The sequence below is a fragment of the Boleophthalmus pectinirostris genome, unplaced genomic scaffold (assembly GCF_026225935.1).
Source record: "Boleophthalmus pectinirostris isolate CB_2022bp ecotype Guang Dong unplaced genomic scaffold, ASM2622593v1 HiC_scaffold_2, whole genome shotgun sequence".
Classification (NCBI taxonomy): domain Eukaryota; kingdom Metazoa; phylum Chordata; class Actinopteri; order Gobiiformes; family Gobiidae; genus Boleophthalmus; species Boleophthalmus pectinirostris.
Window position 1 is genome coordinate 27,030,460 of NW_026571152.1, and position 23,644 is coordinate 27,054,103.

Sequence of the window (23,644 nt, forward strand, 5' to 3'; positions counted from 1 at the left end):
GATGTCATGTAGTGGTAGTTTTTTTGTGAGGAGGAAAGAACATTTTAACTCAGATCAGAAAATAGTAAAATTTTAATTATAATATACCTAGTTTAAGCATTTTAGGGTACATAAATGTAACTATATGCTTTACAGCTCTGAATGAAAACTGCAATTGGAATGGAAAAAACATATTAACATTCTGATAAAAAATAAAATAAAATAAATAAATATGTCGTTTAACAGGAACTGGATAGGGTAATTTGGGGCTTTTGCCACTGATTTAGATGACATAATAACATAATAATATAACATAGGGGTGGATTTATACAGCCTAAATCTCTGCATAAACTTGCTTCAATCCAAAAATCCATCCCTCATGCTTCTAGATGAGGAACAAGACCCGTTTTACCCCAGACACACAAACGCATCGCCTGTCTTTCTCTGTGTGTGCCTCTTTCACTACTTCTCACATAAGGATCCTATAAAGTTTCTGCGGTCTGGAAGGAGCGCATGCGCAATGAGTGCCCACGCGTGTGTGTGTAGTGCGTGTGTAATAGTATTATTATTGTGAATGGGGGCGTCGGGGCTCATGGCCGAGAGAGGGGGTGGTATTTTGAGAGTACAGTCAGAGTGCGACTCGACGGAGCCAGGAAGTAGACTGCTGCTGCATTCAAGTGCGCGCAGAACTGTCGTACTTTTGACTATGGATATTTGGGATAATTATTTGTGTTCATCTAACCCGCCAAATATTTAGAGAATAAAATTGTGTTTATGTTGAAACTTATATTATTTATTTTTTTGTAATAATGTTACAGATCTTATCCAGTTGAATAACCTACCACAGGAAGCCTATGGAATAATTCTCCAAATGTTCTTACCCTCATGGTATGTAAGGTTTAGGCCAACTAATAAAGTCCAATTATCTAATTAAGGGATTTCCTATGCGTAATGTGTCTTGAACAGTAAACTCACCAGTAAATTCACGATTAATTGGCCAGCTATACCAACTTTATTTCTTTTCAGTTTCAACATTACGCTTACTGATCTTAAAGTCAATTTGGATAGAAGAGCGCACTCACAAACATGTACTCACTTTGTGCCTCGTGTCTATTGTTCAGGGCTTATTAAGATCACCTCTAGTGGATGGCAGGACAGCGGCAGCTCTTGAAAGTTGCAGGTAAACGCGGGACAGAGTAGGTGGAGAAAACCTGTGGGCTGGTGCGTGTGCGAGTGAGGAGGAGGGAGGAGGGAGGGAGGTGTGCGCTACGGCCGGGGGGAGCCATATCTTCAGTGAGGATAGGGTCATTTAATAAAAGCCACTTGGAGCAGGAGCCGATCACACACACACACACTGTACACACGCCGCGTACGTCGAGTCAAAACACCGCCACACATAGCACCACACAAGGAAGAGGAGACAACACACACACGCGGAAGAAGAGAGCTCCTCTGAGTCACCGACAGTCACTCACTCAAAAGACCCAGCAACTTTTCACTGACTACTCCAGTCCACACTCGGAGAAGCGGGGAAAAGGCCGTGAAGCGGGCGAAGATGCCGCGGGTTGTCCCGGACCAGAGGAGCAAGTTTGAGAACGAGGAGTTTTTCCGCAAGTTGAGCCGGGAGTGTGAGGTGAGTGAAGCGCCTCTCCTCATACACACACCGTGATAACACACCGTTCATTCTGAGAGAGCACGGCGGAAACAAGGCAGCCGCGCTATAGACCCTGCACGCGACTCACTGACGTACGGCACTTTATTTGGTTTTACGCATGTCTTTTTTTAAAAACAACACAGAAGTCCTCATAAGCGCCAGAGATGAGAACAAAGAGAGTGATGTGCAGTTTCTCTCTTGTCTACAGGGTTGAGTTTAATTGAGTTGGTTCTGAATTGGTGAAAAGTCTTAAGAGCACATTTAAGGGTGTTAACCTGCAGCTACAGTTATGCGCACTATAGTCTACTACATTAATCTGACTACGAAGAAAGTTGTGATTTGATATAATGAGTTCCCCGGGTGGAGCATCTCATGGCTCCTTTTACCCTCACTGAGTTAAAAAAGAATTAACAAGTACTTTCTACCTAAAAAATCTCAAACGTGATGATGCTAAAAAGACCTAGGCTACATAATGCTGATTTCGTTTTAGCCTCTTCTTCATATTGATAATTGATAATGATTTAAACAGCCCTTTTTTATATGCCACATCTTTGTCAGTTGTTGATGGCCAAATTGCATTTAAAAAACAAATCAAAATTCCTTTAGATTACCTCTATGCTCCGTCCTCAGTGCTGATGTGACTGGACATCACACAACGTCTCACATCACAAGTTCAGGGTTGTACTAAAAATCTGTGTGTGTTTTTTTTTTTCCTACCTATAACAAAGTAGTAGCCAAGTCACAATTTGTTACTAATCTGTTAATATAGAAATATAGAAATCATTTGTGCATTGATTTAAACAAACTTCTTAGTTAATACACCATTATAAGCTCACTCAAAATACTTATGCAGAGATATTTCAGATAAACTACTCGTCAGACTGAACTCAGAGCCAGTGATAAATCTTTGCAGTTATTTTTTTTTAAAGTATTTTTAACTTGTAAAATGCATCTACTTCTAACTTGTAACATACTATCACAACGTAAATAATGTGAATAATAATACTAACAGATTTGATTGTGTTTAGATTAAATACACGGGCTTCAGAGATCGGCCACATGAGGAAAGACAAGCCCGCTTCCAGAACGCTTGCAGAGACGGACGCTCGGAAGTTGTGAGTACCCACAATGCACTTCTCCTTACACTTACAATAGCACAAATACGCTATAGACACAAGTGTGGTTTAGTCTGTTGCCTTTCTAAGAAACTTTCAGCAGTTAAACGCATTGTGTTTCCCTGGTGCACATCCCATCAGGAAGCAGCGGTGTTATCAGACCTGCAGAGCCTTCCTCCTCCTATATATTTTCTCCTGTTGTCATCATTGTCTGAGAGCTTTGTTTGGCTGCTAGTATGAGCTCACACCTCACAAACACGGACAGGGCAGTAATTTATGACCTAAAATTGGTCACCTAAAATAAATATCACCTGTCATGTCTAATACTGGTGTGTACAGTAACCTCACAGAGACATGGAGTTGCTAAATGTGAAAATACAATAGCACAGTTTTTTGTTTGGTAGTTGTTGGCAGCTTACTGTTTGTTGTTGCTGTTAAAGATGCACTGCATGACATTTCTAGTGGAGGGTCTGCCACCTGCTCATCTCCATGGAAATGTTATTGCTTTGTCAAGAATGTTCAACAGTATAGATTAAACCTAAATCTATCACATGGGAGAAAAGCAGGTTATAGCACTACGGAACATTACAGTTCAGATCTGTGGAGAGTCACCGCTATTCACAGTTGAAACACTCGTAATGAATCAATGCTAGCTGGAAATGTTTAATGTCAAACCATGGAACATTTCCCGCAAAGCAAAACAAGTAGGTTGCAGACCCTCCACCAGAAAAGTTGCGCAGTGCACCTTTAAAGTCCGAGTGTGACTTGACAATGACGAGATTTATGTGATTTTCAAACCACACTGAAGCAACCAGTTCGTCCCATTTCTTTCCCACATGGAAGGAAAAGCCTCCCGTAGGTAAAGTTGTACAGCCAAACGTAACATTCAGTTTGATCCATGTTACCCAGATGTGTTCTTTTGATTCTCCTGAACTAAAGATATTTCACGGGACATAAATTTTCGTCAACTGGTTTTGGGAAGGAGTGGACTCTTGTGTAAGTGTAGGTTATTTTATTAACTCAGAAATAAAGTATAAAGTTGGAAAGAAAAGAAAAACTGGAAGAAGAGACCTCAAAATACATTAAATTGCCATGGTGTTGCATTTGGCCAGCCAAAAACATCTCTATAAGATCATTAATTATGTTTGCAACATCTTTTTTCTTGCTAAAATACAGCCGATATGGCCTTATATAGTCTCTGTCTTAGTGATTGCCTACATTTAAAGGTACAATATGCAACTTTTCTGGTGGAGGGTACGCAACCTGCTTGTCTCCATGGAAATGTTGTTGCTTTAACATAATAAACTGTCCATGGAGTCAAGTAAGTCTGTCATGATAATTATCATATTGACTTATCATTTTGGCTAATTATAGGTTCAGTCTGTTTTTTATTTGTTGTAGCTCAGGCCTCTTAATGACACAGTATATTTAAAAATGGTTTACTGGGATTATCTTGCTTTATCGTTATTGTATCAGAGGCATAAAGTAGTTCCAGTATCATCATTAATCACAGTATATATCTGTAGAAATATGTCATGCTTCAAAATTTTTGTTTTGTTACATTCCAGGACAAGTTACAGGTCGGATATGTGGAGATGTGACCCTGATCACAGTATGAATGCATTTTTCAAGGCAATTAAAACACTTGAAAAGATAGAATAGATAGAGATATAATAGTCCAATGCTTTAGCGTGGAAAAATCTCACTGAAAACATTTGGATGGCACACCCTCTACCAGAAAAATTACAACTTTACGTTACACCTTGAACTGCAGAGGTTTTCGAATTTGCCAGACTTTCATATTATCAACCTGTTTTTATTGTACCCAATCAGTGTAAGCTAATAATTATTTAAACAGCGGTGACCATGTTGTAAATGAATGTGACACTTATATCACCGCTGCCTTTTTAAAATTCAAACGGATGATAATGTTAGAACAGGTCTGAACGCATTCAACCTTTCTTTGTGTAATTATTGATTGTGTAAAGTCAGCAGAGTGGCTATAACATCCTAAATTACTTCTTTAACAAAAGGTGAAATGAGGCAAAAGGCCTAGAGCGACTGGCACCTAAACACACACACACACACACACACTGCTGTATACAGTCAAGTGTGAGGTATTTTTCACAACATCACTGCGGGACGGGGCAGGTGGATTTTACTTGTACTTGTCTTGTAAGTATGGTGCGCCCATTAGTCTTGATAAGGCTAATAGGTTTGATGAGAGAGAATGTTTGAAGCAGCTCTAATATCATATGGCTCATTTATCTGTCGACCAAACACTGCTGAACTACTCCTGCTATTTTAAATATAGGCCAAACATATAAGAGGTACAAGCAATGGCCTATGTGACGCCATGGTGCACACTAGTTGTATTTAGGCTTGATTACTCTTGTCATTTTACTGTTTTAACACTTCTAAACATTCTATACAGTATAAGTAATCATATTTAGTAGAGATAAACTATTTTGCCTTTTTGGCGTATTGGCTATTGGCCTTAAATCTTGAGTGTAGTTTGATATATTGGTCAATCTGCTGCTTAAAAAATACACATAAAACTTTATATTAACACTTTTAATACAAAGACATAGCTGCACAAAATGTGACTATCCAGCACTGTTATAGGTTGGTGGTAAAAAATGCTTGAGTTTGTTGTAAATTTTAATTACATAATTTCAGGAAAATAATCAAAATCTGCCCGAAATACTGGGCCAAAAAAATCATCAGAGCTTTTCACCACCAGTTGCTCTGTATGCTAAACAATCAGTATTGGTACCATACACAACACATTGTTTTTTTTAACATGTTGAACTCTAAATCTTGACGTTAGCAGGTAAACATTTTGACTAAGACCAGTTTGATTGACATTTTAACTATTAATACATTTTATTCTTTTGAGGGTTGGTGATTATTTTGCTACACAGTTAAAATTATAAATTAGAGCACACGTCTCTATTTCAATTTATTTAGTACATTGACATTCAGAACATATTTAAAGGTCCTATAATAAACAAAATTGACTCATGTGAGCTTTAAGTCATGTTAATGTTGTTACCTCATCAAAAACATACCTGGAGTTGTGTTTTGTTTATTCACACATGTTTGAGCAACCCATTTTTATTAATCTGTTTTTATCTCCAAGGCTCAAAATGCTGTGTTCCACCTTATGATGTCATGAAGCGATAGTTTTCAACAGATAGTTTTTACTTTTTATTTAGTAGAAATTGGAAAGTCCAGGTCTGAAATTGTCCAAATGATTCCACTGAAGATGTAAAGAGTTCCAAAGCAGAGTGGAGCACTTCCTATATTACCGTGAATGAAACAAAACACAAGTCCAGTTATGCTTTTGGTTGAGGAAACAAAATTATAACATAGATCAGAATTGCCGTTCCCAGAATTCCTCCACACACACGGACACACACTCACACTTTAGTTTATGTGCGCGTTTAAGTGTTTTGTCTCACAGGGCGACCCCAAACGTCCAGGATTGATCTGATAAATGGGACGATAATTCAAAGTAAATTATCTCCAGCTCAGCTCATTAGAGATGAGTCGCTGCTAAACTACTATCGATTTTTATGGCGCTCTGCTTTCTCTCATCTGTCCAATGTTTTATTTGATTTCCTCTCCTCTTTGTTCTTCTTCTATCTCTCTACTGTTTCTACTCTCCCCATCTCCCTTCTCCTCCTCAGCACTAGTAGGCAGTAAATGAGTATCAGATGCTTGTAATCCAATACTTCAAATCCAGCAGAAATGATCGACTGGGGTCCTTTAATTTCTCTTTCTTTTCATTCCTTCTCTTGTTTCCATCGTCCGTCCAGGTTTGCCTCTGATAAGGGCCACATTTGACAGGGCGCATAATTCATATCCTGCTCACCCTAATGCCTTTAGTATTGATCAGTCTCAGACACTACAGAGACCTCCCTCTCGCCAACACACAGTCAAAATAAAGAGACATACATTTCCAGGGCCTCAATTACGCTATTTTCTGATCTATGTTATAAAGCTGTTTCCTCATCGAACACATACCTTGTGTCAAGTTGTGTTTTGTTTCATTCACACATGGTTAACAGACAAACCCTGCAAATGTTGAGCTTTTTCTCTCAACCAGAACCTGTTCCACCTTGTGATGTCATGTGGTAATACAGGAGGTGCTTTATTGTGTTTGTAAACTCCATACACCTTCACTACAATCATTTGGATAATTTCAGCCCTGGAATTGCCAATCTTTACTAAACCTTACTTTGCTAAAAGGCTGCTGTTAACTTAAAATCTACAGCTTCATGACGTCACAAGGTGAAACTGAGCATTTTGAGCTTTGGAGATATATGCAGAGTTACTAAAACATGCGTAAATGAAACAAAACACAATGCCAGGTATGTTTTTGAGGAGGTAACAGCATTTTAACATGATTTAACGTGCATTTTCTGTGGCAGCTTAATTCATTGTTTTATGGTGGTACTTCACTCTCCGCATTTGTACACTGTCATCTCCATTAGTGCTCAATGTCATTTTGCACAAACAAGAATGATGTCATAATGTGGTAGTGTGAGCATTGCCCTAACATTAGCCAACCAAAACAAACAGCCCCATGACCTAATTTGTAGGTGCACTGCTCTATTGTCATTATACATTTTGGGTGCTTTCATTGTGTCCAGTATTGTCGTAGTCATCTGAGCCAGTCATATCTTTCACTTTCTGTCTTAAAAGTGTATTTTATTCTTTTATTTTATGCCGTGTTATTCATACGGGTTTGTGTATTCATGCATATTTAGACCGCTTTCCTTTCCAGCTCTCGAAATGCTTACTTTAACCTTTTTTAGGGATGCACTGGCCCAGCTTTTTCATTTCTTATACTGATTCTAATACCATGGCTTTATATATCTGTCAATACTCGATATCAACCAATAAAAGTGAGGGACTCAAAACAGCATTTCTTTAATTTTGTTAAAACAGAAATAAAATGAAACGGAACTGATCCAAATGTAACTGTTATTTTTCTCTCAAGTAACTACAGAACAAATTTGTGTAAACATAAGTTCAACCTCTAAGTAGTCAAACTGTAAATACTATTATTACATCAATTTATACTGTATGCTGAACCAGGATACCAGCTGAACCAATATGTGGAATACATTTTCCAATCCAGTAGATTTTTCAGTATCACTGCTGTTTTCTATATCAGTATCGAATCAGTGCATCCCTACCTTCTTTGTGATATCATTAAGTATTAAAGGACCTGTCAAATTTTGATTTTAAATTCCATCAGCTTTGCCTATCTGTGTCCCCATGATATGAGGTAAACATGTTCAAATCAGAGCTTTTACTGATAACAAGTCTAATGCTGATTCATTCTTAATTGCAAAAATGTATGTATGTTATAATTTGGTGTTTTGGCTCAGTGCTGAAATCCACTTGGTTAAAACCTAAAAGGACTTTCTCTGAGCCTGAATCCTCACTACCTAAACCCCAGCACCTGCAGCCAGTCATCACTCAGTGCTAGTGCAGCCTCTGCAGCTCAGTGATGGAATTCTGGAGCTTTCATATGAGATTTTACTGAGAAAACTTGTCCTCTGATGTCAGATTTAGACACTGCAACTTCAGTTCTGATTTCAATACAGTTTCTTTAATTCAAGATGTTTGTAAAGTGCATCTCCAAATTAATTCTAAAAATCTCATTGGCACACAAATAAGCAGAAGTTGCTTCTCAGCAATAATTGTAATAATTGCTGGAGCTGTAAACTGGAAGATCCTGGCTCTGAAACAGCTTTCCGCATTGAGAGATATAACTAATGCCTTTGTGGAGGTAGAGAGGGAATGCTTTTAGTTTTGGTTTAGCTTCTCGGAACAATGTCTGGCTTTCATATCTCGTAAGTGGTCAGACAGAGGCTTGATACCTGTAATTATGGATTGGATCAGCATAACAAAAATGCTATCCTCAAAGCTATTGTACTATGTAGCATAGGTAAAAAGATCCATCAAAAACAGCCCATTTTAACTGACTCATTGTGGTTGGATTTGTAATTTACGCATACTTGCAATAGCACAACATTATGTGCAAACCCAGCTTAATCTATACAATTATATTCAGTCAGTCACATTCATAATTTCATCTTTGGGTATTTAGAGTCAAAATACATTTAATTTTCATGAGTAGAAGAACAGATTTATTTCCATGTTAAGTTAGTCTTGATGTTTAAACGGCCCTTATTACACTATTTTCTGATCTGGTTTCATGATGTTTCCTCATCAAAAACATACCCAGAATTGTGTTTTTTTTCATTCACATGTGTTTTGTTTCATTCATCATTCACAAATGTTTAACACACAAAACCTTCTCTCAAACAGAAAACAATCTGATCTACCTCGTGATGTGATTGTCAGTCTCTACTGAACAAAAGGTAAATGGTAGCTGCTAACTTAAAAACTACCATTTTCAGCGGTGGACAGACTAATAATGCAGTATTACTCAAACATGTGTGAATGAAACAAAACAAAACTCCAGTATAACATGACTAAAAGCTCACAAAAGTCCATTTTGTGTGATATAGCAATTAAGTTTGATATGAAATTAATGAATTAACCTCCTGAATTGTTTGTTTACAGGCCTTTGTAGCAACTGGTACCAACCTTTCCCTGCAGTTTTTCCCAGCCAACCTCCTCGGAGACCAGAGGCAGGTCCCCACCAGAGAGTACGTCGACTTTGAGCGGGAAACGGGGAAGGTAGGATGGTCACGTGACACCCACTCACACCCCTCACATCTGCAAAATACTCTTTGCTTATGTCTGTGTCGTAACTATTTTCACTATTTCTCTTTCTGTTCCTCTTTCATTTCTTTAAAAGGTCTAGTCACGTACTCTGTGACAAATTTTATATCCAGCTTAGGTCCAAATTGTGGAGGGCTCTTTTACAGGATTGATCTTGCCTTCTGTGTGAATACTGACAGCACTTACAAGAAGCATTGATCAGTTTGCACTTCAGCTCAGCGCTAAACTAGTCACTACAGGCTGACTATTGGATACACTATTTCAGATACACTAAAGCAGTAGTGGAACGCAACAAAGTAAAAGTAGTAAAGTACTGTACTTAAGTAAAAAATTTAGATATCTATATTTTACTTACTTACTCACTATACTTTTTACTTTTACTTTACTACATTTGAGAGCAGGTATCTGTACTTTCTACCCCACTACATTATTTAACAGGATTGAAAAGTAAAAGTTAAATTTCATTATAGTTTGAGACCTTCTGATGGTTTATTTACAAAAAAAATGGTTGGAAAACTATGGATTCAGTTGTTTCTGTTGAATAAAACTGAGCACGAATCTTTATCAAAATTACTACATTTGAATCATTATTAGATCTCAAAATCTGTGTTTTAAATGGCTATTTTAATATTTAAACGGGTATTTCTTTGCCCTGGTATCTGAACTTAAGTAACAAAATTGGTTCCTTTTTCCAACACTGCACTACACATATTTTTATAAATTATTTGTGTAAACCTTGCCTATGCTTTTCATTTGAATATATAAAGAGTCTCCATAATACATATAAAGTTAGGCGAGAGTCCACAAAACGAATCCAAATTTTTCCCTGATACTGATCCATCATGATTTTCAAATTGATCTTATTAAGCCTTTTATACACGTATAACGATGGCTTTCATTATTCATTCCTTGAACATAAACAAGACAGACTTTCATTGACTGCCATTTAAAACAAAAAGAAAATTATCTGATTTCTTCGCATGCTTTTACTGATTGCGGAAGACTTTTTGATTGAAAACATCCGAGCTGATCACTGTTGATTAGAAACGACTGAATCTCTATTAAAATTATTAACTGCACAGCCCTAACTACATCATATCCACAAAATCCTACCGCGATGACGAAGCAGCTCTTTTGCATGGTCACTCTGAGCTGTTGTGGGACTGGTTTGCATCTTACATTAGTTCATTTGCTATTTGTAGTTAAAAAACACAATGGAAAAACATGTAGTAAGTGTAATAAGTTTATGTAGGCAGGTTTGAAATACAGGCAGGTCTGAAGTTCAACAGCGAGAGATACACGACTATATTCATACCATACTCCATACAACTGTACAATAATTCACCCTTATGTAACAGAAGACCTTATGTCCTGTCAATCACTATTTCGTCTTTTCACTGTTTCTCATTACACCCTCTTGTATTTAGATATATAGAGATATATTTGTATTACTGTATTTCTATATTTTACTTTTACTTGTCCATGTACGTTTATATAATTTTGTCTTATTTGACACCAGTCTCTTGATATTTTTGCTACTAATTTTGGATTTATTATTATCATTATGTTGTTGCTCTTTGTTATTACATTATATTGTGATGTGTGAGCTACTGTGTCCAAGTAATTTCCCTTGTGGATCAATAATGTTTGTCTAAGTTTAAGTTGTTGCAATATGCACCGGCCAAAATTCAGTTCTAATTCTGACGCAAATAAGCAAAGTAAAGCTGGATCTGTACTGCCAAGAAGCATGTACGGATAAGAAAATGAGAAAACAAAATAATGTTTTGTTTTGATGTGGGGTTTACGGAGTCCAGAGGTGTTTGTGCATGATAATTGTCTCCCCTGGCGCTAAAACTTTGGCCCTAGTGTGTGTCATCCACGGGCACTGGTCAGCTGAAATGAATGCCTGCTGACGGCTCATTAAAATTGCATTCTGGGAAATCGATGGACCTTTATGGCCTGGGGCTGACGTCCTAATCTCACACGCTTAATTATTTAACACAAGTGCCCCGATAGTTTTAACCGGGGACTACTGTGTGTTGATAGGCATTTTGTGAACGCTTGTGAAGTCTTGCACAAAGAGACAGCACTAGTGTGTGTGGGGAAGCTGGAGACTAGACATTGTGTGTATGGATGTAAGATGATACCAGTCCTTTGTCACCTCCGCGCTGCTCTCAGATCTATGAAGTTTTAATGAGGCCAGGAGCAGTCAATGTAAAGCCTCCCACACACACACCCACAAACATACACACACACACAGGCTTTTCGGCACTCTTCTGAAGACTCTGATAACTGCTGACAGGAGTCTATTTCATTGCGTTGTCTCCTTCTTTTGATCCCAATAACTGAAATCATGCTATAGAGTTGACAGGGTTACCTCAGATCATGCACATGCTTTTTAAAGTGCCTCTCCAACAAAAGACACAAGTGTAGAGTTTCAGTCCGCACTTGTATGCAATATTCATTTCCATTCCCAGTACAGATTGTGGTTTACTGTTCGGAGCCTCTGTGGATGCTGTTTTAAAGAAATCTGACAAGTCAAATTCTGTTTAATCTGGTTGAGCGAAGATTTTGCACATAATGTTCACTTTTAGCTCTTACGCTGTCAGGTTTAGTCCAAATGACATGAAAACTGTAATAAATAGTAATGTGTTTATGTAGGCTGTATATATTCTATGTTTAAAGACCTTGTATTTTTTTGTTTTCTGACACCTAACCAGATCCAACCTTAAAATACAGAAATCGAAGTTATTTAACGGTGGACTTTACTGGAGTGGGTCTGCAAGATGTTTGCCTCCATGGAGATGTTAATGCTTTTGGTTTTTCCACAGTAAGGTTTTAAACTAGTCTGTCTTACATTTATTCAACTACAGGTGTTAAAGTGCTCAAAAATATCCATTCTTACTGTGAGTGGCGTCGCCTTAGACAAATCTAACCTGTAATTTGGCTTGCAAGTCTCCATGGTGATTCATAAATTTATGGCCATACTGTGGAACATTCTAGGCACATGTCCATGGAGACAAGCGGATGATGGACCCTGCAAATAAGTTACACTATACATCTTTAATAGATATTTAATAAAAACACACTAAAATGCTACAAATTTATACTTTAATTCTACTTTTAGTATGCTGTCTCTGTAGTAGGCAACTGTATTAGTCATTTACCTAAAAACAGACTGACAACTTTAACTTGAGTACTTCTCTGTGGAGAGTTGAGTGCGGTAAATCCGACTAAGCTGCTTTTACGTTTCATATTTTCTTTCTTTCAGCTCTCCTGCACTTCCTGTGTTTATTATTTTTGTGGGATATTTTATGACTGTTCACGGTACATGTCTTCTCCTCATTGGCTCTCACTCTCTTCTTTCCATCCTCTGTATTTTGCCTACTCCGTACCCCCCACCGCACGCCCTCCCTCCCCTTGTTAAGTTCTTCTTCTTCTCCAAAATTCAGGCGGTGCCAAAGCCAGAGGGCAGCGTGGCCAGGTTAAACATGGCGTCTCTGTGTGTGCGCAGAGACACAGAGGAGACCCACAGACTCTCAGTGTTGATACAGCCTAATGGGAGCCAGCTGTGGAGGTTAATTTTAGTCTTAGCAAGTAGCGAGGAGTGCCCATGCCCTTTCACTGACCAGCTCATTTGTCAAAACCAAGGTGCAAAGAAAGAAAGATAGTGAAAACTCAGAGCATGTGGCTTTTGGAGGTGACAAATGTCTTTAATACTTTTAAGCTCACCTCATTATGCAACGAATATGGTTTGTGTTAAGCAGTGCAGATGAAAAATGACCTACTGTAAGGCTTAGACAAAATTTAAAAACTTACTAAAGATTATTATACAATGTTTTATGTGGGGAGGTTGTGCATGTAATTATAATATTATTAAATCTGTTGCAAACAAACAACTTTGTGCCCCAGAAAATTCTTCCACCACAGCAAGAAGGTCCTGAAGGTGGGGCCTTTTCAGTGGGTCCTCCACTTTTCTCTATAAACCTAAACGATGCACAATAGGCTATCAGATAGGCTATAGAGACATTATCTATTTAAAATGTTGTTATTATTTTGTTATTAGTTTATATTATGCTTGTTCTGGATTCAATGTTTACACAAAACTGTTATTAAATATTTATTTTAATAAGAAAAGGTTTAACATTTCATATCTCGAAAGAAGAGAAAACATGCAGATGTTGTTGAATTTTTTTCAATAAATATTTAGTTTGGTCCACGACTTAGTCCCAATTTTTAATTTTGGCGGTCTGCGAATTTAAGTTTGACACTCCTGGGCTAAAACATCCAGCTAGGTATAGTTCTGACCAAGCCTAGCTCACAGTGTGCCTGTTGTGCCTGGAGTTGTGTTCTGTTTCATTCACACGTTTGAGTAATCCTTCATTATTAGTCTGTCTGCATCCCCAAAGCTCAAAATGCTCTGTTCCAACTTGTGACATCATGTATTTGTAGTTTTCAAGTTAACATCTACCTTTAACTTTTAGTTAACGGACGACTCCAGGGCTGAAATCATGATTCTAGTGAAGATGTATGGACTTTAAAAACTCAGTGGAGCACTTCCCGTATTACGACATGACATCACAGGGTGGACAGAAGAACTCTTTGACAAGGAAACAACAAAAAAGAAGAAAATAGTGTGATATGGGCACTTTAACGTACAGATTATTAAAAAAATGTAGGCTTGAAGTTGAACAGGCCAGTTGATTTTCTTAATACTCATGGAGCTGGTATTACAGTATGAATCGTGAGATCATTGCAGTATACGGCTGTCATTACTATAGCCTAATCAGCACTATTAATATACATGGCTATAATTACCCAAGAGCTTGGGCGTGTACCCCTTCTGCCCCAAATGCTCAGTTGATTTTAATCAGCAGCTTCATGATGTTCATTATATTACTATTTTAAATGCCTGTCACTATAAATACCATATCGAATTATCGTTTAATACGGGACAGATGGAACAATATTTTTTTGGGATCAACATTTATCGTAGGGACTTTTTCTTTGCACTACTGGGACATTTTTTTATTATTTTTCTGTACTATGTTAATATTTGAGCTGTAGAGGGTTGAATTATGAACTTCTATGACTCGATTTAGTTACAAATTAAGTATAACTCTTGTATTCTGTCATTTACTTATTGCAGGTCATGTTTCGCAACAATATTGTAGATTTAGAATAGTTTTAGTTTAAATCTGCTCTTGGGTTTTTGTGTTGGTGGCATAAAATACTTTAAATATTATCATTTATTGTCTGTGTTTACGCCATCATTATTTCGCAGTTCAAAATTTGTTATTGTGACAGGCCTACTATTACACATTAGTACAAGTAGTATAAGTGTCAGGGCTCGTATTTTTCAGACCTGGAAGCAGAAGATTTCGTTTGGAAAGTGAAAGCAGGCTCCGTTTCCCGCTGCTTCCTGATGGAAAAGCTGTATATGAGGATGTGTCTGAAAACCACAGGAATTACTCTGCAGAATCCAGTGGCTCCCGCCCACTGCTGCTGCTGCATGTTGATGAGACGATGGCGCCAGGCTCATTTAAGCGTCTTACATAGACTACATACAGAACACACATGCACAGAATACCTAAGAGATCTATACAAATAATTATGGGGATTGCTGGCTCTTTCAGGTTGATTTCTTGGAAGAACCCCCCAATAAGATTATATCAACATTTATCTTAATTTAGTTGAGTAGTTATGTGACTGATCTGAATGAATGGAAACAAAGGAGATGGTTTGCATGCTCATGTCATGTGACAAAATGAATTATTCAGAAAGAGATTATTAATTATAGTAAATATCTGATTTGATTTCATTTCATTCAACTAAATACTGAACTTGAACTTTACCAAAAATATATGTGTACTTGTACTACAGTGATCTGCACAAATTGCTTGCCACAAAGTAAAAATGTGTTCCATTTGTCAATTTTCTTTATCTTTCTTCATGTTTTTCTTCTTATTATTTCTTATTTCTTTCTTAATCCTTTTTCTTCTTCTTCTTCTTCTTCAACGAGGCCAGATCGCGGTGGCAGCAGTCTAAGCAGGAACTCCCAGACTTCCCTCACTCCTTCTCTTCAAAAATGTGTTGATAGTGGTAGTAAATAAATCACTAACAGTTTGGTGAATACAAATTACTCAAATATTTCGCAGTCGTATGAATGGGCGTCCTCCTTATAGCTAATATGTGAAGCACTTTGTGACCTATGTCTGTGAAAAGCACTATATAAATAAACTTTACTTACTTTTTACTTATTAATAATTAACTACATTATCATCATATTTTTCAGGAAATATTCATCCCAGCTACGCCTGTCAATATATTACTAAATTATATATAGCTGATAAACAACAATATTGAAACTTATTTATGCTACTTATACAATAACAAAAACAGGATTGCTCCCCTAAAAAAAATATTATAATGTCCAGTATGGTTAAAAACACAAACAGCAATAAATAAATAGAAGAACACAACACTTAAGTAGTCAGTTTGTGTCTATAATGAGTCATAGAAGTTATTTATTCAGCCCTCTACAGCTCAAATCTTTTTTGTAAAACTGGAAAAATAAAAAAAAAGTTCCCCACTAGGACAAAACAGCCTCCAAGATAAATATTGACCAACCCAAAATTTTTGTTCTGTCATGTATTGAACAATAAGTCAATATAGTAATTATCATGACAGGCCTAATTCTTTCTACAGCAGTAAAAACTCCAGGAGCCACCACTTCTTGACGTGATGTCCACATTAACCCCATGTCCTCATTGCCCTGCTACAGAAACACCCTTAAACTCCTGAAAGTAATTTCTCATGCGACACTTTTGCAGTCTTTAATTTAGTCATCATCCTCCGCCACAAAGGATCCCCTCGGTCACGTGCACATCAGGCAGGCTCAGCAGATGTGTGTGTGGGATTGAGTTTCCCAGAGAACGGAAGCTGTGCCATCGGTGCGTGACTTGTCAGTGACATCATCAAAGCGAGACCACTAATTGTTTCCCTCTGCTACTGCCGCTCCACACCAGCACGCCCGCTTGTGTGTGGATGCCTTCAGAGATTCAGATCTGTTGAAAAGAGAATAGCTGTTCATTTATAGCGTGTTCAAAGTGAGTGGACAGAGCATCATAGAAAGTTGGACCACATGGATCTCAGCACACACACAGTGCCATCAGCAGCGCCTCCTCCCACGGGGTTTCGGATTTCTGCTCCAGGCTGAAGAGCAGTGACCACACCCACTCCCATAATGCACCTCTCCCAGCCCTATGGTTATAAGCTTTTCTGCCACCAGATTTATCTTGCTGCATCTTCCCATTGTGATGATTCACTTTTAAATCACTGTCAAATTGTCCAACCTTACAATCTATTTACCACATTCACCATTAAAAAGAATACATTCAACTTTATTACATTTGTGTCCAGTAATTAAAAACATGATTTTCACTTGAATTGATAAACATTCACTACACAAGTTAAGTTGTAGTTTAAAAGTATCTCCTGTATTATAATTCTGTTTATGCTGAGTGAACATTTTTCTAGCTCTTTATTTCTTAATGAAGCAATTATAGCTATTGATTTATTGCAGATTTCCGGGCAGTCTTTTTATGTGGATCTTAAATATTAAATTTATTTTAATAATGTAGTGCTGGTATAGACTTCAGTTTTTTTAATACATATTAACCATGCGTCTTGAAAAAGTGCTGTTCTGTCCATTTGGTTTTGGATTGCAGTGTTGTGACGTTCCCCCTAAAAACTGAAGGTTGATGAAATGAACCGACAAAATAAGAATTTGTGTTGAGAGAATAGTCACTAAAGTGTGAAACCTAGCATCAGTGTGTTAGCCATATTTGTCTATTCTTAGCTGTTTTTCCTGTAAGCATTTGCTCAACTGGACAGGCTTTCACCAGCCTCACCTGAGCAGCTGTATAATAACAACTTGTTTTGAGAGGAGCAAGAACAGTTTGATATCTAAGTTAATTTGATACAACATTTAATTTTATTTATTATTTTGTTTGTCTTTCTAAATGTAAATAAATGCAATTAGGCTTCAGAAAAACAATCGTCTTAGTCCAGACATTTCAAAACATATTCTTCAATTCAAATGTCTCATTTGAGTCACAGTCGGCCTCTGTCCCTTTGCTTTGTCTGCCACATTGTCTCCTTGTGTAACTTTATCTGCCCCTCTTGTATTCAGTGTTTTCAGTGTATTGATTTGCATTATATTTCCATGCTCATGCTGGCCATAGGAAGCGTCAGTGGTTTTTGTCCCTCCGGTGCACGCAGGGAGGGCTTTGCATATAATGGTTCCCATTATGTGAGTGTACAGGCAGTTAGAGGCTCTAAAAGGAGCGCGCCCGGTGCACTCAGCGCACAATGGAAATACAAACGGGCCGTGAATCAGGGAACAATTATGGCTTAATAGAAAACATATGAGCTGACAAAGGTTTTCAGTAATCTAATCCGGAACATAAAACAACACGTTTAAGTGAAAAATGAGCCGGGAGTGAACAGGGAGGCTTACATGAAGATTGTTCAGGGAGGAATGACATCAATGCTGAAACATAATTGGTCAGAATTTATGAATAGTTAGACCTCAGGTTACCGGGTTGGTGAAATTATGTCACGTAAGAACCATAAGTATTTTTTTACTTGTGATATAGTTTTACTAACTACAAGAAATCTGTAATCCAAAACAATTGATTAAAGTTTTACTAGCGCCACCTAGTGTCTTACATGAAACTGCTACTACATAAATGGTACATTAATCTTTATATATGGCTGTGAATCACAGGGCCCCTAATGCTCTGATACAATACAGTATGTCGCTCATAATGCAATAATATTTAGCCATTCATGTAATAGATAAAGGCATAAAACATGATATTCTGATATAATATACCTGCCGAATTTTAATATGAATTTAATCATGACAACAGAAATATGTATGTTTTTTTTTTCCTCTCTCTCTAAACAAGAAACAAAACTGTAGTGCCCACAATATTGATATAATATCACAAACTTAGTATCACATTGTATTGATATTTTGGTATTTTAGCACACCCTACTTTATACATCGCTATATGTGGATGGGCATCTTGGCGTTTAGGATCCCAGTCTGTACCCAGATGACGCCCGCCTCTCTGACCCGGCGGGCGCTGTTGTCCTGGACACGTGTGCAGTGTTGTTGTGCAGCTCATAATGACACAGTGGTCAGACAGGAGCGGAGAAAGTGACCAAAGCCTGTTATTACACTTGTGTTGCTTTAGCAGGTGCTTTGTTCCACAATGAGCCCTGGGACCTCGGCTCTGTGGAGTGTGCTATTAGAAACAGAAGGCCATAACGTGCTTTATCTCCACCTGCCACTGAACACACACACACACACACACTCGCATACTTCACTTGTTATTCAGCCTCAGTGTCTGTAAAGTTGCAGTTCTCCCTTTGGCAAGTTTGGGTCTGACTTCATTCATCCAAAATCTCACCTGTTTACCCCAAAAGCTGTCTATCTAAATGATTCTCGACCACAAAATGTACATTATATTACATCTCCAAGTTAAGGAGAGAAGAAGTGGGACGAGACTTTTTCAACTATATGAAACTTAAGATTTGGTTGACGAGAACAAGACAAGTTGAAATTTTGTCATAATTATACAAAATAAATAGTATGATTCATTTCACAATGTTTATATTATTATATATATTTATTTTATTTCTTTTCTGTTATTGTAGTTTTGTTTTTGGCTTCTCAACGAGATGTAACTCACCAGCGTTTAATCGTCTTTGGTCCATGCCAAATGTAAACACATGGGAAAAATCTTCAAACAATCTTGAAACAATTTTATCTTGCGAGATCTTGTGGCATGGGCACAGAATTAAAAACAGAAATTCAACAATAGCTTGAACAACTGGTACACTTGCTCCATCCCACCACACTGTTATAATGTTGTCTCCTCATCAAAAACATACCTGGAGTCATGTTTTGTTTCATTCACACATGTTAAACACCCAAACCCTGCATGTTTAGACTGTGTTCTTCTCTCAAATGGAAGCACTCTCCCACCTTGTGATGTCATGTGGTAATACAGGAAGTGCTCCACTGTGTTTTTAAACTCCATACACCTTCACTAGAATCATTTGGTTGCCATTTGGTTGGTGTAGCTTTTAAATTGAAAACTACTGGCTCATGACATCACAAGGTGGAACAGAGCATTTTAAGCTTTGAGGTGTAGACAGACTAATAATTAAAGATTACGCAAACATGTGTGAATGAAACAGAAGTCAACTCTCGGTATGTTTTTGATGAGGTAATATCATTATAACGTGGCTCAAAGAATCTAGGACTTTTACTTCTTGATTCTTAAAAAGGCTAATTTGTGATACATTTTTTTTCTGTGCTATCATGTGATGAAATAAAATGTGCTCAAATACACAAAACCTCACTGTGTTTCCAAACTTCACTCAAATGAAGGAAAGAAAAGACATTTGTTTGACATGATAAAAGCTCCTCCACATTGAGCTGCTTGTGTGGTGACTGTGATGTGACTCAGACCGACTCTGGTGTGAATAATACACAAGTGCTGTGTCTCAGACAGTCCCCGCAGCTCATCTTTAATCTAAATCACACACTATCCCAATACAACACACACACACTCAAGCTACATTCTTCTGCTTAATCACATAATTACACCCTAAATCAGTCACTGCCTACAGCTTAAAGCACCAGACACACTTAAGATTTTCAAAGACAAGACTGGAGCAATCCCAAAAACAATGATATACAAATATGATTAGCTTACCTGTGTGTCTGTCTGTCTGTGTGTGTTTGTGTGTGTGCGTGTGATAAAATACACAACTGAAGCACTAATGACGTCACAGAGGCAGTATTGTAGTATTATAGGGCTTGTGGGCAGTTGGCAGTGTGGTGAATGGGGGCATAGGGCAAGGCCTGTCACGATAACACATTTTGAACCACGATATATTGCTCAAAGAAACACAGATGATAAATGATAATATTGAAATATGTCTGTATAATCCCTCAGTCGTCACTCAGATTTTTTTAATATAATAATAATATTGAAACTAATTTACTCCACTGACCCAAAAACCCAAGAACAATTTTAAACAATACAATACTGTTAAAAAAATAAATAAACTGAATTAAACACTTTAGTACTTAAGTTGTATTTGTAACGAGTCAAAGAAGTTATTTATTCAACATTTTATGGCTTAAATCATATCGTAACAGAAAAAATAACACGTTTCCCAATAGTGTAAAGAAAAAGTACAGCGATAAATATTGACTCCAAAAAGTATTGTGCCAGCTTCTATATATTGAACAATAAGTCGACACAGTAATTATGGTGACAGGCCTACATCTCTACATCCCTCTGTATCTGTGGGGATGGGTGTTCCAGCTCAGAGAGGAGGATTGATTTGGTACTTACATGCTTGGATGGGAAAATGTATAGTGTGCATGACCTTTAAAGGGTGTTGAATTGAAAAAGGCGATGGTGTGGAGCAGTGATTTTCAAATGTCAGGCAAAGAATTAATGGTGTTTAAGATATGGTTGTAAAACATTATACCCAGATAGAAATTGATACCTAGGGATTTGCAATATGGCAAAAAACTTGCTCTCAATATTGATTTCATGAACATAAAGCAGATCAGTGCTATTTAACACACAATTTGCCAAAATGGTCTTCCAGAGTCTGAAGTTTGCTCCAAACCACATGCTTTCACTTACAGGGGATTGGCTGTAGATTTCTTCTCATTGTTCTTGAAATTAAGACTGAAATAAATTTGTATTTATTTTGAAAAAGAAACATCAAATCAGAACTGGTGATCAATCAATATGAGAAATATAATGTTTTTTTTTATTTTCCATTTCAGTTGTCCCTGTATTTTGTCTGTGTCAAATGTATGCCTTAAGAATGTATATCACAGAAAATTGATTCTTGTGAGCTTTAAGCCATGTTATAATGTTCCCTCCTCAAAAACATACATGGAGTTGTGTTTTGTTTCAATTTACACTAGAGGAGTAACGATATCCAAGTCTCACAATACAATATCGCCACGGTATGAACCTCACAGTATGATATTTATTGTGATATCGCTCACGATTAGGGATGTAACAATATCCAAATCTCTCAGTACGATATTTTCATGATATACATCTCATGGTATATTTATTTGCGATATTTTGTGGAGGCTAACAAAACTCTTAATATGCTACTTTTTCCTCTTTAAATGCTTAGACAAGACTGAATCCAAAGAACTAAGACTTCAAAGTACTTAGAACTGTTATTTCTTGATGTAGTCTACACTGAAATGGAGCAAAGGATCATGGTCTATGTAGTTCCTCTGTCTTTTTTTTAAGCTATTGCTGCACCATAACTCTTAATTTAAGCAAAGAGACTTGTATTTCGATATATTGTGATAGTCTACAATATTATTGTGAGAACTTTGATGATACAATAACACAATATTTCAGTTATTGTTACATCCCTAATTTACACGTTTGAGTGGTAAAGTGAGTGGTTTCCCGTTTGAATGGCTTCCTGGTTTATTAGTCTGTTTACATCTCCAAAAACCCAAAATGTCATGTTATGTAGTGGTAGTTTTCAAGTTAACATCTATCTTTTACCTTTAGTTCGGTAGAGACTGGCAATTCCAGAGCTGAAATTATTCATATGATTCTTATGAAGGTGTATGGAGTTTAAAAACACAGTGGAGCTCTTCCTGTATTACCATGTGTCATCTATAGGTGGAACAGAGTGTATTCTGAAAAAACTAAATATGCAGGGTTTGTGTGTTAAACATGCGTGAATAAAACAAACACTACACAGAGTATATTCTTAATGAGGTAACAACATTATAACATAGATCAGAAAAAGTGTACTATGGGCTCTTTAAATAAAATAGTTATTCAGCATCAAGAGACCAACCCTCAGATCCTCCTAGTTAATATCTGAGCCTAAATAGGTCAGTGTAACTAAAGAAAAGGTCACATTAAATGTTACAGCATACGCAGAAGTTTAAATCCATGTTTTACTTTGAAATGATTTTGATAGAGCCATCTGAGAAGACTAAAAGGTTTGTAGACAGTAACAGTTGTCTGAATGGGGTGAGTGACAGCCTGAAGAGCCCCCATGCGCCACTCATAGACTAAACATCAACAAATGTTCCGACCTTAGAAGTAGGAAAGCTTTGAGGCTCCAGTCAAGCAGAAAAAATCACACACTCAAAAGGAAGAAGAAGAGCTGTGTAATTCATCAGAGATTCAGTCATCTCCAAATGTCAATGATATGCTTGAGTTTTGTTTTGTTTTTTATCGAGTGGTCCACAGCTAATCCTCAGTAAAAGCATGTGGTTTGGAGCAGAGTTCTAACTTTGGAGCAGACTCAGCCCTATACGGAATGACCATGCAAAGTACAGGCTCACGGTTTGACAAGCAATAAAAACATGTCTCTTCTAACCCTTTGAAATTGTAAAAATATTCTTCTTTATAATTGCCTTAAAGGTGTATTGCGTAACTTTTCTAGTGGAGGGTCCGTCAAATGCTTTTCTCCATGGAGCTGTTTTTGCTTTGTCTGGAATACTTAACAATAGGGGTGTAAATATCCAAGTCTTACAATACAATATGATGACCTTATGAAACTCATGGCATGATATTTTTTACGATATTTTGTGGAGACTGCGAACAAAACTGTTAATATGCTACTTTTTCCTCTTAAAATGCCTTGACAAGACTTAATCCAAAGAACTAAGACTTAAAAGCGCTTAAAACTGTTATTTCTTCATGTAGTCTTCACTGAAATGGAGCAAAGGATCATGGTCTATGTAGTTCTCTCTGTCTTTTTTTTAGCTATAGCTCCACCATAACTCTTAATTTAAGAAAAGAGACTTCTAATTCGATATATTGTGATGGTTCACAAACTTTGATGATACGATATCACGATATTTCGGTTATTGTTACATCCCTACTTAACAGTAGGGTAACTTTTCTAACTTCATGGAAACCAAACCAGACCAAGTTACAGGTCAGATCTGTGGAGAGGCAACCCCACTCACAGTCAGAATGCTCAAGGTATTTTGAGCTATAAAACTCTCCTCTAATTTAATAAATGT

At 37.2% G+C, this 23,644-nt stretch overlaps 1 protein-coding gene across 2 annotated transcripts in view; it reads left to right on the forward strand.

Annotated features, from left to right (window-relative positions):
* Positions 1 to 1,252: 1,252 nt before the first annotated feature.
* cbfb (core-binding factor subunit beta) overlaps positions 1,253 to 23,644 on the forward strand; it is a 33,253-nt gene continuing 10,861 nt past the window's right edge. Inside the window, exons 1-3 of one of the 2 annotated variants that reach the window (XM_055155514.1) lie at positions 1,253 to 1,612; positions 2,662 to 2,748; positions 9,355 to 9,471. In XM_055155514.1, coding sequence (XP_055011489.1) covers positions 1,535 to 1,612; positions 2,662 to 2,748; positions 9,355 to 9,471 — 282 coding nt within the window. In that variant the 5' untranslated portion in view covers positions 1,253 to 1,534. The remainder of the gene's footprint in view (positions 1,613 to 2,661; positions 2,749 to 9,354; positions 9,472 to 23,644) is intronic. The other variant, XM_020934913.2, reaches the window with a different exon arrangement.